The 17,694-nt window shown below is 40.5% G+C and overlaps 1 protein-coding gene across 3 annotated transcripts in view; it reads left to right on the top strand.

Annotated features, from left to right (window-relative positions):
* The window catches only part of trip11 (thyroid hormone receptor interactor 11), a 102,719-nt gene that overhangs the window by 70,722 nt on the left and 14,303 nt on the right, over positions 1 to 17,694 (top strand). For all 3 annotated transcript variants that reach the window (XM_052014776.1, XM_052014785.1, XM_052014793.1), the window contains 3 exons: positions 1,874 to 1,973; positions 13,867 to 13,948; positions 15,833 to 15,947. In XM_052014776.1, the coding sequence (XP_051870736.1) occupies positions 1,874 to 1,973; positions 13,867 to 13,948; positions 15,833 to 15,947 (297 nt within the window). The remainder of the gene's footprint in view (positions 1 to 1,873; positions 1,974 to 13,866; positions 13,949 to 15,832; positions 15,948 to 17,694) is intronic.

Here is a 17,694-nt window from a genome sequence, read left to right on the forward strand (position 1 = left end):
TTTGAATGCACTAAATGTGCATATTCAATAGCAGTTGCAGATTGTACTCTTCTTCTGAAATTCAAAACCATTGACTTCAGTGGAACCGCTTTTCAGAAGAGGAATACAACACAGCTACGATTAAGTATGCTCTTATTGCAACCGATGGAATGCTAGTTTCTCCTCCTAGGTCTTCTTGGGTTCAGTTTGTGAACACACATGCCATGACATCTGAAGCTGTGAGGAAGACAAAGCATGCCGAAACAGATCTTGACAGCTCAAGCAATAAAGGAGAATAGTGGAAAATTGTGAGGATATTCACTGTAGGAAGAATACAAAAGTATTTTCTCCTAAAATGTTGAGGAACTAGTAAATGTGGGTGTGTGGAGGGATCTTGATGGGTGTGTGATTTATGAAGCTTTTTAAAAAAAAAAATTGAAGTATAGCAAGCATTTAGGAGAGAGGATGCTATGTTATCATTTTTATTATAAAGAGCTTAGAGTATAATTGTAATCACAGCACAACTTCCGGGTTTTGATGAGACCATAGTTGGAGTACTTGACAGGATATGTTTGCCTTGGTATAGCATAGATTCACCAGATTGATCCAAATCTTGGAACACTGCATCCAATGCTAACAGTACTGTGGGAGAACCTTCATCAGAAGGACTGCAGTGGTTCAAGAAGGTGGCTCACCACTGCTTTCTCAATAGCATTTAGAGCTGGGTAACGAATGCTGGTGTTGCCCAGATCCCTAAAAATGAATAAATTTATATTTAAAAAAAAATGCTGTGGATGACTGGAGGACAACAAACGTGGCCCCCTCTTTTTAAGAAAGACAGCAGGGAAAAGTCTGGTAACTGTAGACCTGAGAGGCTAACATCAGTGGTATGGAAGATGCTGGAAAATGTTCTGAGGAAAGGATTAATGATCACTTAGAAAGGTGGGGATGGTGAACATGGCTTTATCAGGAGCAGATTCTGTCTGACCAATTTGATTGAATTCTCTGAAGAGATAATAAAATGTGTCGATGAGGCTTAGGGCAATAGGTGTGATTTATATGGTCTTTAGCAAGCTCTTTGACAAGGTCGCATATGGGAGATTGGTTCAAAAGGTTAGGGACCATGGGATATAGGGCAAGTCGGCAAACTGGATCCAAAATTGGCTTTGCAATAGGAGGCAGAGGGTGATGGTAGAGGGTTATTTTTGCAATGTCTTTAACTAGTGGTGTCCCACAAGGATTGTTGCTGGGACCCCTTCTGTTTGTAATTTACAGGAATTTCTTGGATGTGGATGTGGGAGGCATGATCAGTAAATTCATGGATGACATGAAGATTGGTAGAATTGTTGATTATGTGGAAGGTTGTTTAGGCTGCAGAGAAATGTAGATGTGTTGGTGAAATGGGCTGAAAAAAGACAGATGGAATTTAATACTGAAAAATGTGAGGTGATGCATTTTGGGAGTACTAATGAGACCAGAGGAAGAGAATTAGATATAAAGAGGACCTCCTTAACCCAGAGATTGGTAAGTGCCTGGAATGCACTGCCTGAGAGAGTGGTTGAAGCTGGGTCTCTGACAGCATTTAAGGAATGCCTAGGATTGCTTAGGTATAGAAGGCTGTGGACTAGGTGCTGGGAGATGGAATTAATATGGAAGGGTGCCCGCTGATCAGCGTGGACAAATTGGACTGAATGACCGGTTTCCATGCTGCACAATTCTTTGACTCTGTGGTGGCAGATGACCTCTTAAGGCCATTGCTGAACTAGATTTTTTTGTAATGAGAGTTTGCGAATTTCATCATCATCATTGCTTGATTTCTGTTCCAGGTTAATTAAAAACATGAGTTTAAGTTTCCAAGCTGATTTGATTGCTTATTGCTTTCTTCCTGCTGCAGGAGCACTTGAAGGAAGCAAATGCTGCTTTGGATTCTGCTTCAAGACTAACTGAGCAGTTGGATCTCAAAGAGGAGCAGATGGAAGATCTTAAAAAGCAAGGTAATTCATTATTTTGATCCGTTAAACTAATTTATTAGAAATTCTCCATATTTACCTCCTTAAACTCAATATTTGCAATTAAAAATCATAAGAAAAAGGCAAATGTCTGTAAGATTTGAATATTGATCTAGGCATAAAGTTTACTTTGGTGGGAGCATGCTTATTCGAGTTCATAAACTTTAGTACAAAAAAAGCCATGAATATAAATGTACATCATCTTGGCTGTAGGTCATTGAAATCTCAGACATGCATGGCAGTTTGTTCAAAGCACCTGCCAATACCACTACCATTTGATACTGTTATTGATGATACTTTGGGCCAAACACAGTTGCACAAGATGGTAGTTTTCAGAGCTAGTATTAGTTAATGCGAAGTTCAAATAATTTTAACTTAACCTCACCATATTAGCTGCTTTGCATCTTACAGTTGCGATTCTGCAGCAAAGTGCTAGTTTTTCCTCCTTTACCATTGGAAGGGTTTGCAAGCTCAAGAAATGCCATTAGAAGCTTATTTTACTGTTGTCACTGTTAGGTAGTGTAAATAAATCTACATTAGCGTATTAGCTGATGTAGTTGTAGCTCCTGTTCTTGAGGTTTCCAATTTGAGACATCCTTCAGTCACTGCAAAACAATGTCTATGTATTTTGATCCTAATTCTTTCTAACAGTCTCTTTAAAACCCACTTCTTTAATCAAACTTTGATCACTTGCCTTAACATATGATGTCTTTTTGCTAACACCATAAATTGCCTTTTATTGTTTTGCTACATTATTGTCCTAGGCAATTGTGTCAGATGTTGAATCAGCCAAGTTTGAAAACCTAGCCAACACCCTCTTAAACTGATGGAGAACGATCTCTTTCCCCCACCACCGTTAATTTAGTTTGCCTCTGATGGATAATTTTCTAATTGTAATCATGTGGAATCACCAAAGCAGTCCATTATTCATTTTACTATCCTCACCAAAGCTCCTTTTCCTTTCAACTACTGTGTTAGTGTCCCAAGTTCAGGGATTTGGCACAGCCAAAAGTTCAGTTTCAAGCGAACCTTCCGTTGGATGGCTTGGAGATTGGGAGTTATTAAGGAGTCAGCGCAGGATGGATATCAGAATGTATTGGAGTCATATTCTGTTTTCCAAGAGTTTTATTGTTTCTCTGGAGCACTATATATCTAAATGCTCTCATTTTAAAGTATGTGCTTCCTCTGATAAAATTGCAGAGGTTGGTTCCTGCTTCACTTCTGATTCCATACTTGGCTTATAAACAATGACTCTATGACAGCTCCTACATAAGGCAATTATTAGAGACAAATGAGTTGTAATCTGAACATGAGTAAGCAGCCCAAAGCTGAGTTTTGCATGCCAGAGTTTCCTTTCTCTGCTCACTTAGTCTGCATGAACCAAAGTTTGTCCCATCCATTTGGAGCATTCTTTGCTGGCAACCTTCACCTCATCATCTCCGAGTTTATGCATGCATTCATTCTTCATCTTGCAAAAAAATCAGTAAATGCTTCTTGGTGGGTACTGGCTTTTGTTGGGGGTGGGGGCAGGAGGATGGTGGTCGGCAGAGTTGGGGGAAAATGGTGAAGCTGGAGGTATTAATGGTGGGAAAGGAAAAGGGCATGTGAATATAGAAACCTGCCGGGTTCCACAGTGGGAAGGGGGTGGTCTTTTTAAGCAGTTCCCCTTTTAAGGAACAGGTACTCCTATGGCTTTTCATTAGATGAGTGGAACCAGCTGGATTGCTCAGACATAGACCTGATACTGACTTGATAGGCTGAATAACTGCCCCCTTGTGGTAAGTGTTCTGTGATAAAGGTCAAACCAACATGGACATAAAATTATAAGAAACAAAATTAATTAGAAATTGATGATGTGGCAGCAAGCTGACCCAGATATAGTGCATGGTTGAGTCATGAGCCATATGAATGGTAGATCTTGAGAAGTATTGAGGAATAGAGGGACCTCAGAGTACAAGTCCGTAGATCCTTGATGGTGGCAATGAATGTAGATAATGTGGTTAGGAAGATATATGGGATACTGGTCTTCATTTACTTGGGCCATTAAATGCAGAAGAAGGGAGGTTATGCTCCAATTTGAGAAAACCTTGCTCAGACCTCAGCTGGAATACTTCATGCAGTTCTGATGACCAAGGGATAGGAAGGATATGATAGCACTGGAGAGGGTGCAGAGGAGATTTGCCAGAATGTTGCTTGGGATGGAGCAGTTCAGTTATGAGGGGAGTCTGGAGAGGCTAGGTCTTTCCTCCCTGGAGTGGAGGAGGATGGGGGCGGGGGGGGGCATGTTTGAGGTGTATGAAATTATGAGGGGTAAAGATAGGGTACAGTGCAGGAAACTTTTCCCCATACAAGAGGTAGATAAAACAAGTGGACATTGGTTTAGGGTAGGGGGGAAGAGATTCAGAGAGAATATGAGGAGGACCTATGCCCAGAGAGTAGTAAATACCTGGAATGCACTGCCTGAGAGAGTTGTTGAAGCCGGCTCGCTGACATCATTTAGGAAATGTCTAGATGAACACTTGAATTGCATAGGCATAGAGGGCTGTGGACCAAGTACTGGGCCATGGGGTTAATACAGAAGGGTGCCCACTGGTTGGTGTGGATGTTGGGCTGAATGGCCTGTTTCCACGTGATACAATTCTGTGATTGACGTCAGTCATTGGGAAACAGGCTGTATAGAGTTCAGCCTGAATTGGAGTAGTTTTTCTCGGCTCTTTGCGAGTATAAATCACTGTTCTTATGGCTGATCACTCTCCAACCAGTCATGCTGTAAGTCTGCCTATGCACGATGTGAACAATAACAAGCTTGTCAGTGATGCTCTCTATTTGAATTTTCCTACTGTTACTTGTTGTAAAGGTTCACAGAGAACTAATGGCCATCTAGATGAAATTCCATAGGATGCCTGCTGCCTATGGAATTGTACCATGGCTGGGAATTGAGATACTCCAGAGAAATTAAAGGAAAAACTGCAGTGAAAGGCTTCATGATGAAGAAAAAACAAGGAGTTGAAACACATGGATATTTGGCATACTTGTGTAAGCTCACTAAGACTCACCAACAATATAATATCAGTGTTAGGGTAAGGAGTGGACAGATTTCATTACACCAAGTAAGAGTTGTGTGAGCAGGAATTGGGTGGTACTGAATTACTTTAACCTAAAAAAAACAGGGTGAAAGATACACCAAAGAGTAAATGAAAAGCTAAATCAAAAAGCAAGTAAAGAAAATAGTACTGTGTGTAGGATAATTTGTCTTGTGTAGTTCTGGAGGATGCACGTTTCTGACCAGCAGGAATACTATTAACATTAAAAGATACAACAAGTTTTGTGACATTCTTGATCCATTTACAAATTGGCCTCTTGAACTTCTTTGGATATGAGTGATATGGATGTGAAGCAAATTTGCTAAATATGGACATAGCAAAGGGTGGATAGGTTGAAAGGAAATAAGTAATGGTTTAAAAAAGAAAATGTGAAAGAGGCATGCAGTTGATTGACTGATAGTAAACAGCAGTGTGTCTGGATTGCTGGCAACAAAAGTGGAATTTGAAAAAATGCCTTCTTGGCCACAGATAAAGAAACAATTGGAGTTTATACAAAGGAAGCCAACTAGAACAGGGAAATGAATAAATCAGTTCTTCCTTTTGTTAACTCTTTGAGTACAAACTTTCTTCACTTTCAATGTAGAAACAATTAAAATGACTTTAAAATCTTCTAAGGCTGAACTTTGTGAAGCTATAGAAGGATGCATAGAAGTGCAGACATTTCCCCCTGCCCATGTTCTAGGAGAAATCTGAAAATGATATGAAACAACCTGTGCTTATAAAGCAATGTGGAAAAGGATTCCAAGCCATTTGTAACTCGCACATTTGTAATGCACAAATCAGAGCATGTTCAGTTTAGAGGAAAATATAAAGTGTTGTGCACAGATGTATGAATGGATAGTCAAATCAGCTGTTCTTGCAACTGTAGTGATTAGGTTACTAAACTAGCAGTGAGAATTCTGGGCTGTTGATCCAGAGATATGAATTTGAATCCATGTCAGCTTTGGGAATTTTAAATTCCACATTTATTTAGTTACTCAAAGCCCAAGTGCTGATAATTCGAATGCCGTGTGGGTCATAGACTGATTCTTTCTTAGCATAACATTTTTACGATTCCTGCATTTCAGAACACTAAGGTACAGAACATGATAGAAGGCTAATAAGCATACTGGATATTTGCCAGTTTTGTGGGGTAGATGAAGTTGTGCAGAGCATTTATTCAGAGGATTGGATGTTTTGATGGAATCCGTGATACAATAAATTGTTGTATAGTCCAAGGAAGGAATGAGCTTGACAGTCCAATTGGAATTGGTTTATTATTGTTACATGTACTGAGGTACAGTGAAAAACTTGTCTTGCATACCATTCATGTAGATCAATTCATTACACAGTGCACTGAGGTAGTACAGGGTAAACCAATAACAGAATGCAGAATAAAGTGTATCAACTGCGAGAAAGTGCAGTGCAGGTAGACAATAAGGTGCAAGGTTATAAGTAGGTAGATTGTGAGGTCAAGAATCCTTCTTGTACTAGGGAACCATTCAATAGTCTTATAACAGCGGGATAGAAGCCGTCCTTGAGCCTGATGGTACGTGCTTTCAGGCTTTTATATCTTCTGCCTGATGGGAGAGGGAAGAAGACAGAATGTCCCGTGTGGGTGGGGTCTTTGATTATGCTGGCTGCTTCACTGAGGCAGTGACAAGTACAGACAGAGTCTATGGAGGGGAGGCTGGTTTCCACAACTCTCTGCAGTTTCTAGCGGTACCGGCAGAGCAGTTGCTTAACCAAGCCATGATGCATCCAGATAGGATGCTTTCTATGGTTCATCGATAAAAATTGGTGAGAGTCAAAGGGGACGTGCCAAATTTCTTTAGCCTCCTGAGGAAGTAGAGGCGCTGGTGAGCTTTCTTGGCCGTGGCATCTATGTGGTTAGACTAGGGCAGGCTTTTGGTTGATGTTCACTCCTAGGAACTTGAAGCTCTCATCCTTTTGACCTCAGCACTGTTTTGTTCAGTGCTTTAGTGCGCTTTTGCACAATGAAATAAAGCATTGTGACAACGTGAAGAATCTTCAATCACAACTTGCTGAATGGAAAATTGCATTTGTACATTTACATTAAAGTAGGGAATTGTTTGCTCGAAAGATTCTGCCACACTATAACATATCTATTTTTAAACATCTGTGAAGATTTTTAATTATAATTACATCTATTTCCACAGTTTTAAATGAAATTAAGGATTTGCCATGGAAGTTGATCTATTTCAATTTTTTGGATTAAATGGGGGCATTAAATTTGGGCATTTCTTACCAATGCTTCATGTTGTGGATATCCCACTTAAGCATAGTGCTGAGAGTAGTAGTATGACTCTACAGTGGAAATGGAAGGTACATGTGTATGGTTCACTTTCATTTGAATTCAGAGATTTAAGGAAACCAGCACTATTAAACAATAAAACATGGTGAATCACTTTATACCAGCGAAATATTTGCCTCTTATTTATAAAATGAGGAGATGCCTTATTCTTAAATGAGTACCTTTTGCACAGAAATTGGTAAAGCATCAGTTGACCTTTAAGGTTTTGGCAAATTCTCCTACATGAAATGTTGTGAGACAACGCATGGATATCACGGGAGAAAGGCATTCCAGCTGGTTTAATAATCTTACAGAAATAAGCTGCATCTAAGTGGCATTCGTATCAAATAAGCCAACGGTATTTATTTATTTTCTTGATTGATTGAGCATTATAGGTTAAATCATTAAATATCTATTCAGTGTTAAAATGCAGACTTTTCATGTGTTGAAACTTGTTTTGTAAATCAAGATTGTTGGGCAGCTTGCTTCATTCTTTCTACTTCAGATCATAAGCCAAAGCATTCTGTAATGCCTTTGGTTACTAAGCAGTAAAATATTCAATGAAACATAAACCAGAAAAAATGTTGAGGGAGTTGGGGTGGTAGACAGGGAGAAGTGAAAAATCTCAAGGTAAATATGAAGCGGTGTTAATCGTACATGTTTAATAAGGTTTAGTTTAATATTACTTTTTGGTTTGTACTAAACTAAAGACGATCAAACTAATCCTTATTAAACGTGCACAGAAATAACAGCACTGTCTTCCTCACCCCTTTTGGGCCTGACATTTTTTGTGCACTGAGCAAGTGGGAACTTTCTTGTATTTTCCCTAGTTTCTTGTGGACCATATTCGGTTTGAATTTCATCTCCATGTATTTTTAATGTTGCCGAATCTCATTTATATTATAGAGCAGTCAATTAGCTCTTGCCCTTATCTACATTGTTAATAAGGGTAACAGCTAATTCACTTGCCTCTTGCTTCTAAGTCAAAAGGTTGTGGGTGGCTCCTACTCCAGAAGTTCGGGGGAAAATAATCCAGGCTGCTAGACTGAGGAATCACTGCATCATCAGAGATACTGGTTATTTGGATGAATTATTAAACAACTCCATGTGAGACACTGGAGGAATTTGATGAGGACTTTAAAACTGAGGCATTGCTTTTCATATGCTAATTTGACAACTTTCTCATACAACTCACTGAAGCAGGAATTACCATGTATTTCCCTGCAGCATTGAAGGAGGCTATTTTGGTCCTTCAAGTTGATGCTGGCTCACAGAGTAATCCCATTCCCCCACTAATTTTCCCTGTTACCTTTTCTCCCCACATTCCCATCAACTACCATTTCCCTCCAAGATTGTAGCACTCATCTACACCAGGGGCAATTTATAGTGTTGAATTAACTTGCCAACCTGTATGAATTTTGATGTGGGAGGAAACCAGAACAACTGGTGGGGGTGGGGGTGGGGGGGGGGAGGGAGCGGGGGAATCCATTTGGTCTCATGAAGAACATGCAAACTCCATGTAGGCAGCACAGAAGGTCAGGATTGAATCTGGGTTGCTGGAGCTTTCAGACAGCAGTTTTACTATATGTAGCACTACTGCTCCTAAATTCTAATGGTTAGTTGACATTCTCCAATAATTGCTGGTTCCCCCAGATCAATTTTTAAAAATTAGTTATACTTGGAGTCGTAAAATCACCAAGCATAGAAACAGGCCCGATGGCCCACCATGTCAGTGCTGACCAACATAGTTATTTATGGGCCAGCATTCATTATCTATTCTACCATGAGGTGGCGGTGGTGAGCCACTGCAGTCATGTCATGAAGGTACTCTTGCAATATTGTTCGATGGGAATTCCTGAACTTTGACCTGGCAGCTTTGAAGGAATGGGGCTTGTATTTTCAAGGCAGTATGGTGTTTGCCTTGAGATTGTGTTCTTATGCTGTCTGCATCCTTCTATGCGGTAGAGTTTATGAATGTCGTAAGTGCTGTTTGAAGAAGCCTTGGTGAATTTCTATAGTGCATCTTGTAGGTGGTAAACACACCAGCCATGGTACATTATTGATGGAAGGAGAATGCAAAGGTCAACATAAAATAGAGGGCATAGTTCAAAAAGGGGAATAAGAACAGAGCGATCTTGGGAATATATGTTCAAGGTTCATTGAAAGTGGCAATTCAAGTTGAGGAAAAAAAAGGGAGACTGATTTGAAGCATAAACTACAAGTGCAAGAGGCCATGATGACCCTTTATAAAACACTGGTTCAGTCATGTTCTTGCCCATTCAGATAGCTTGTTGGTGTTCAGAGGAACCTAAGTTATATGTTGGTGGAAGAACACACAAAGACCCCCTGGAAATTTTGGAGATTGCAGATCTAGAGCAAATGAGGAGTCTGAAAAAATTATCATTGTTTTTAAAAAAAAGTTTACAGTGGAGGAATTAATGAGGCTGAATGATGATAAATCCCCAGCACCCTAGGGTTTTGTATGTGTTGTCTGTAGCGGTAGTGGATGCCTTAGTTGTGATCTTTGATCCTAGAATCATTCCCACAAATTGGAAGACAGCAAATGTGACTCCACTGTTTATGAAAGGAGGGAGAGAGAAAGTAGGGAACAATAGACCAATTAGCATGACATCAGGCTGGAACCTATTATCAAGGGACTGCTAACAGGGCACTTGGAAAATAATAATCAGATCGGGCAGAGTAGACACGGTATTGTGAAGGGGCAAATCATGTCTGACAGATCTGTTAGAGCTTGAGGTTGATACTAGCAGAGTAGGTAAGCCAGTTGATATGCTGTATTCTGTCTTTCAGAAGGGCTTAAATTCACACAGAAACTAAACAAAATTAGATCGGGGTTTCGAACCAAAATGTCGACAATTCCTTTCCATTCTCAGATGCTGCTCGACCCGCTGAGTTCTTGCAGCAGATTGTTGCTTCAGATTCCAGCATCTGCAGTCTCTTGTGTCTCCAAAAATAGAATGCATCCTTTTTGGATGGCAATAAACTGGCTTGGATTGAGTGTTCATTAATGAATAGAAAACAGAAGGCATAAATGGTCATTTTCAGATCGGGAGGCCATGACCAGTGGGTGCTGTAGGGATTGTTGCAGGGGCCTCAGCCGTACACAACCTGGATCAATGATTTACTTGAGGGGATCAAGTGTACTGTGTCCAAGTTTTCTGATAACACAGAAGGTAGGTGGCAATGTGAGCTGTGAAGAGATGCAGAAAGACTTTGCAGTGATGTAGATAGGCCAGGTAACTGGGGAAGGGCATAGCATATGGAATATAAAATGGAAAATTGTGAGGTCATGCATTTTGATAGCAAAAACAATAAGGCAGAGCATTAAAGTACTGAGTGACTGAAAGGTGTTGGTGTTCACTGGGACCCAGCAGTCTTTCTGCCTGAATTGATGACATGCAATATGTAGGTTTGACAAGTAGTTATGAAAGCAAATGGTATATTGGCATTTATTGCAAGAGGATTTGAGTACAGGAGTTGAGATATTTTGCTCCAATTATATGAAGCCTTGAGGAGACCACGTATTGAACATTGTGCACAAGTCTGGGCTTCCTACCTCAAGAATGATGTACTATTGATAGAGGGAGTGCAGCAAAACTTCATCAGATTGATTGTTGAGGTGGTCATTTTGTTGCATGAGGAGACATTAACTAGACTAGGCCTTCTAAAACTAGACTAGGTTTAGAAGAATGAGAGGTGATCTTATTGAAGCATACAGAATTCTTATGGGGCTTTACAGGGAATTCATGTTTTCCCTGCCTGGGGTGTCATGAACTAGGGAGACAAAGTCTCAAAATGCAGAGCTGGACATTCAGGATAGAGATGAGAAGAAATTTCTTCGCTCAGATTGCAGTGAATAAGGCTCTCAAGGTGAAAATTAATAGATTTTTAAATACTAAGGGAATTGAAGGATATGGGGTTAATGCAGGGATGTAAAAGATTAACAATTATCTTATTGAATAGTGGAATAGGTACAAGAGCCAAATGACCTGATCCAATTTGTTTTATTTCACAACTCAAGTATCTGCATTTAAATCTGGGAATATGTGGAGATTTTGGAGAGGGTGCAGAAGAGATTTACTAAAATAATTCCAAGAATGGGGACTTTTTTTTTTGTGGATAGGCTAGAGAAGGTGAGGTTGTTCTCCTTGAAACAGAATATTGTGAGAAGATCTGATTGAGGTATTGAAAATCATGAAAGCTTTACACAATGCAGCTGGAGAGAAGCTGTTCCCATTTGTGGATGGGTCAAGAACTGATGGACAGAATAGAGGTGATTGGCAAAAGAACCAATAGTGACATGAGGAAAAACATTTTTATACAATGGGTGATTTGGGTGTGGAATCCTTTGCCCAAGATGGTAGTGAAGATGTATTCCATTGTAGTATTCAACAGGCAGCTAGTCTTAATCAAGATTGTCTTGTTGATTCTCGATATTCTTAAATGCAGTATTTTCTTTCTATATAACTTGATGTATTTTTTTCTCTTATCAGAATTAATACCTTCCAGATTTTAGTTTTTCTTTGAATTATGGTGAAAATGTGAAACTTAACACGGGCATTTTAAATAACTTGTAACTATATATAGCGGACACTGGTTTTCTGGAAGACGGAAGGTGTTCTAAAAATGCAGCAAAATGATTCCAGGTTGTAATCATTTGAACTATGAAGAAAGTTTGGAAAACTAAGTCTGTTGCCATGCAGGTGGAATGAGGGTTTGTGTAAAGGCTTGAACAAAATGCTTCCACATTTGTTCTTACACTGGTGCCCTGCTTAGCGCTGTTCCATGGGGTGCTGGTTCATTATATTGTTCTTTGTCCCAGAGTCTGTATGTACTCCCATGAACTTGAAAAAAAGCATCCATTGGGGCTGTGCTGGGATTTCACTGCGACCCCCTGCCCTTTGGTGGTCCCGAAGAAATGGAATGGTGATCTCAATGTCATGTGGAGTGAACCACTGAAGCAATGTGCAGAGGTTGCCCGTGAGGATTGGTGTTGGGTGGGTTGGAGCATGAGTGCGGCGCTGCACCCTGACCAGAACAATGAGTGCAGGCACCACTGGAGACTAGCAGTGGATGCCAGTGTTTGGAGGTGATGGAAGCTACAATATCCCTTCTCTTTGTTTACATAGGACATAGAACTCTACAGCACAGTACAGGCCCTTTGGCCCACAATGTTGTGCTGACATTTTATCCTGCTCTAAGATCTACTGAACCCTTCCTCCCACATAGCCCCCTATTTCTCTATCATTCATGTGTCTATCTAAGAGTCTTTTAAATGTCCCTAATGTATCTGCCCCCACAACCTCCGCAGGCAGTGCGTTCCCCGCACCCACCACTCTCTGTGTATAAAAAAAAACTTACCCCTGACATCCCCCTTATACCTTCCTGCAGTCACCTTAAAATTATGTTCCCTCGTGTTAGCCATTGTCACCCTGGGGAAAAAGTCTCTGACTGTCCACTCGATCTATGCCTCCTACCATCTTGTACACCTCTATCAAGTCACCTCTCATCCTCCTCTCCAAAGAGAAAAGCCCTAGCTCGCTCAACCTATTCTCATAAGACATGTTCTCCAATCCAGGCAACATCCTGATAAATCTCCTCTGCACATCTGTCCCCAGCCCTCCTCGTACTGGAGATTTTCCTACTGTAACAGCCACCTTCCATCACGGTGGTGGTGGGAGAGACCTTAGGATGGAAGCATTCTGTCAACCAACGGAACAGCCGCTGCTAGTCCCCAGTCATGCTTACACGTTTTGTGCTACGTAGGACAGGTCGCAGTCCTGAGCCCTCCATCTTAGCACAGAGCAGCCCCGTTCCTTTCCCGGTTCATCCAACACCAGCCCTCAAAGCCATTGCATATTGCCTTGGTGACTCATTCCTCACTGAAGCATGCAGCATCGAGGTCATTTTGTTGCCACAGAGGTGCCAGCGGAGAGCTCAGCCCTCAACCAAGTCTCCAGCACCAACAGCAGAGGGGCGGCAGGGCTCACATCAGGCTCCCAGCACAGCAGTGCTGTCGGTAACACGTCTGTGTATATAATGCTCTAAAGACAACTTTTGCAGCTGATTCGATCAGCACACTCATTCCAGGGAACATGTAATATGCACTGTGAGTTGCCTGGGTGTAGTTGTACTGTTTATATTGTACTAGATAATGTAGTAACATAGAAACAAAGTAGAAAACCTCACATACCTGAGGCTGAATCTTTCCCATTCCTCTCCACTTGTGAATGTAACATATCCAGGCTGGTTTGGTAACATCATCTTGAGTAATAGGGCTGTCTCAACAGTGAACCTTTAATTTTAGCTTCTGATTCTAATTGGCTGAAGATGAGTAATTTCCTGAAGCAAGTGTGGTATGAACCACACTTTTCCCCGGTTAAGAATTTTCTGCCTAACCACTCTGACTGTTTAGGCTACTTTTGGCTACTTCCATAAATCGTATCTATTTCTTTTACAGTTGTGGCTCATAAGGATATGTTGGAAGATGCTCAGAGAAAATTATTGAACCTGGTCAACAACAATGAAGGGAAAATTGACAAGTAAGTACCAATACTCATCTTTATATCAGTAACACTTGGATTTTATACTAAAATAAATTAACACCTGGTGTCCAACCTTAATGTACTTAAGTCAAGAGGAGCAGCATTGATAAAGAGCAATATTGGATTATCTTGTAAAATAAATGGCCATAATCTTCATTATCTAGAAGGACAAGGATAGTTAGTTAGGAAAACTACCAAATGCAAGTCCCTCCAAAATCATATGCCATCCTGATTTGAGATATATATCACCCTTTATTGATCTCTGGGCCAAAATCCTGGAACCTTTTATTGCCAACATTGTGAGTGAACATTCACTACAGTCCGTCTCCAGGTTATGACTGCCTGACTTATGGACACCTTTACATAAGAATGAGCTCCCATAATATTAAATTCAAAAGTCCAAAGTACGTACATATATTCATTCCCCTGCACAGTAGAATTAGTTTCCTCTCTCTCATCACTTTTAGCAATTGTCCTTTCTTATCAGTCTTGTGTGCTTTCGATACCATTCATCTCAATACTGTGGAGGTCAGTTACCATATCAAGTGATTTCTGTGTATTTTTCAACTAACGGACAAAATCGACCTGGATGTCTCTAAAAACAACCCATTTGTTACCCAGGAATGGCCTGTATATGGATCAGAACAATTCAAAGGAACAGCTCACCATCACCTGCTCAATGGAAAATGTGTTGGGTAATCTATGTAGGTTTTCTAATAAGATCCACATCCCATCAGTGAATTTAAAAAAAAATGATTCAAACAAAAAAGTCCTTTTCCATTCCTGAAGATCCTGATTTGCTGCTTTGTGATTCTGCTTGCAGTAGCTCTCTACATTATCTCATTCAGTATCTGTGAATCCAGCCTCCTGATGCTAGATAGATTGTTATACGCCTGCAGCTTTCCATTGAGGTGATAATGTATATGAGGTTAAGTATGAGACCTTGACACTGTCTAAATCAAGGTGTATTTAACATTAGCAACTAAGGAAAGTTCAAGGGTGTTAAAATTGCATGAAAATCTCTTATCCAGACATGTTGATTCTATATTTATTGAGTTGTCTCAAATCACACACTGAACACATTGAATTAAGCACACATGCTTTTTAAAAAAAAGTCTAAGTCAAGTTTATTGTCATATGCTTAAGTACATGTATGCACAGGTGCAATGAAAAACTTATTTGCAGCTACATCACAGACACCTAGCATATAAGCAGCATTCACAAGAAAAACATAAATTAAATATAAATTAAGCAACTTTTGTAAGAGAGAACACAATTAGAACAAAAAAAAATCTATTTTAGTGCAAAGTGGTCATGGTGTTGCTAAACTGTCGTGATTAGGGTTTTGCCGGTTGATTCAAGAACTGAATGAAGGGAAGTAGCTGTTCTTGAACCTGGTGGTGTGGGACTTCAGGCTTCTGTACCTCCTGCCCAATGGTAACTGTGTAAAGGTGGCATGGCCTGGATGGTGTGGATCTTTGATGATAGATGTTGCCGCCTTAAGGCAGTGCCTCCTGTAGGTAGTACTGATGGTGGAGAGGAACGTGCCCCTGATGTATTGGGCAGAGTCCACTACTCTCTGCAACTTTGTGCGTTCCTGTGCATACGAATTGCCATACCTGACCATGATGCAAAAGTCAATTCTGATCACTTTTAGGAAAACTTAAAAATATTTTCCCTAATTTAAACAGTTCAATTCAGTATCTTGGAAGTTTCTTTTGTGAGGTGGGGTGGGGAGGGGGGGAGGGTGGGGGTTGTGGAATTACGATTGTACCATATACTTAAAGCAAAATCATTGCTAGTTTGCATGGCAACTAGTCCAAATGCAGATCTGTCTTTTTCCATGTTCATGTCATTAACCCCTTGCTCTTTCTTCCCAAGGGTTTTGATGAGAAATTTGTTTGTGGGTTACTTCCATACTCCAAAAAGCAAGCGCAATGAAGCAATGCGGCTGATGGGAAGTGTTCTGGGACTAAAGAAAGAAGAAATTAGTCAGGTATGACTGAGTCATCCAGTGTAGTTGCTGAATTATAAGGATATGGTTGTGGGGTAGTGGTCAAATTATTGTACTAGTATCCTGGAATAGCAATTAAGAGGTGCACGTTCAAATCACCACCTTAACCATTCACTTCCATGCATTGTATCTGCAGTATGTGTCATCTCTTGAATTTCCTAACATAGGTTGCCTTTCCTACACCCCTTCCTCAACCTATGACTTCCACTACTTAGGACAAGGAGAGCAGGCACATGAGAATGGTACCCCTTCAAGTTGCATGCAATCCTGACTTCAAAATAGACCACCATTTCTTCATGACTGGGACAAAATCATGGAAGTTCTTACTATATTTAAATTTAGTTAATAGCCTGGAATTTAAAAGAAAATGGTCTTGATAGTAACAGTGAAACTACTAGACTGTCATTAAAAACCCATCTGGTTCACCAGTGCCTTTCAATGCAATGTGCCATCCTTACTAGGTATGGCCTACCAAGGATTGTGATTGACTCTTTACCACCCGCTGAAATGGTCTAGCAAGCTACTCAGTTATATCATAACCACGTTGTTAAAACTGAATAGAAGATAAACAGAATGAAGCACCCAACGTCGACCCATGGACCTTTGGTCCAGTTGACTTTGCAAAGTTGTACTCACAAATATATGGGGAGTTGTGTCTAAAATGGGAGTTGTCTTAAAGACAATATGCCAGACTCTTCCATCTGGATAGGTCCTACCCCACCGTCAGTATATACCCACCATTACAATGGTGTACAGACAGGAGTAAGTAGCTGAAAGAGTTCTCCACATGGACTTCATTAAAAGACCACGTGGAGGACTGAAATCTCACAGATCAAACCTCAATAAGAAAACATACTGATTATTACCTACTGTTCTCTCTTAGTGGATGAATCAGTATTACTCCATCTTGAATAGCAATTGAGAAGCACTAAAAGTAGCAAGTACGGTACCCTGGTTGGAGAACTTGGGTGTTCAATAAAAGTAGCTTGACAGTATTGTTACTAATCAACCTAGCAGGGCATGATTGGATCTGGCAGGTAGAGAGCAAATTAATACAAGGGATAAACCGACTTGACCTTGTCCTTGTTAGTCCATCTATGGTATTCCATCTGCCTATAAAAGCATTGATAGGACCAACCACTGCACAATCCTTGTGAAGACAAAGGTCCTTCTTTACATTGAAGGCACATCATGTTGTGTGATACTACCATTGTGCTAAATGGGATAGAGTCAGAGGTCTGGCAGCTCAAAACTGGGCATCTATGTGGTACAGTAGACCTTGAGTAACAACAGAACTGTACACCACCATAATCTGTAACCCCATGGCCCAACATATCACTTACTCTACCATGACAAACAAGCCTAGTTCAATGACGAATGCAGAAGAATATAACAGAGGCAATGCCAGCCGTACCTAAAAATGAGATACCAACCTAATGAAGTTGCAGCATAGCACTACAAATGTTAGTGTGTAAAGAGCTGAGTGATCTAGCAACCAGCAGATCAAATGAATGTCCGACAGTCATGCTACATCTAGTCATGAATGGTGGTGGACATTTAAACAGCTAATAGGAGAAGGAAACTCCAATAACATCCTCATTGTCAATAATGGTGAGGTCCAGCATGTGAGTGCTAAAGGGAAGGCAGAAGTAGTGGCAACCATCTTCAGCCAGAAGTACTAAGTGGCGTGGCACCTTGGCTTCCTCCAGAGATTCCCAATCACAGAAGC

Source organism: Pristis pectinata, chromosome 1, assembly GCF_009764475.1.
Source record: "Pristis pectinata isolate sPriPec2 chromosome 1, sPriPec2.1.pri, whole genome shotgun sequence".
Classification (NCBI taxonomy): domain Eukaryota; kingdom Metazoa; phylum Chordata; class Chondrichthyes; order Rhinopristiformes; family Pristidae; genus Pristis; species Pristis pectinata.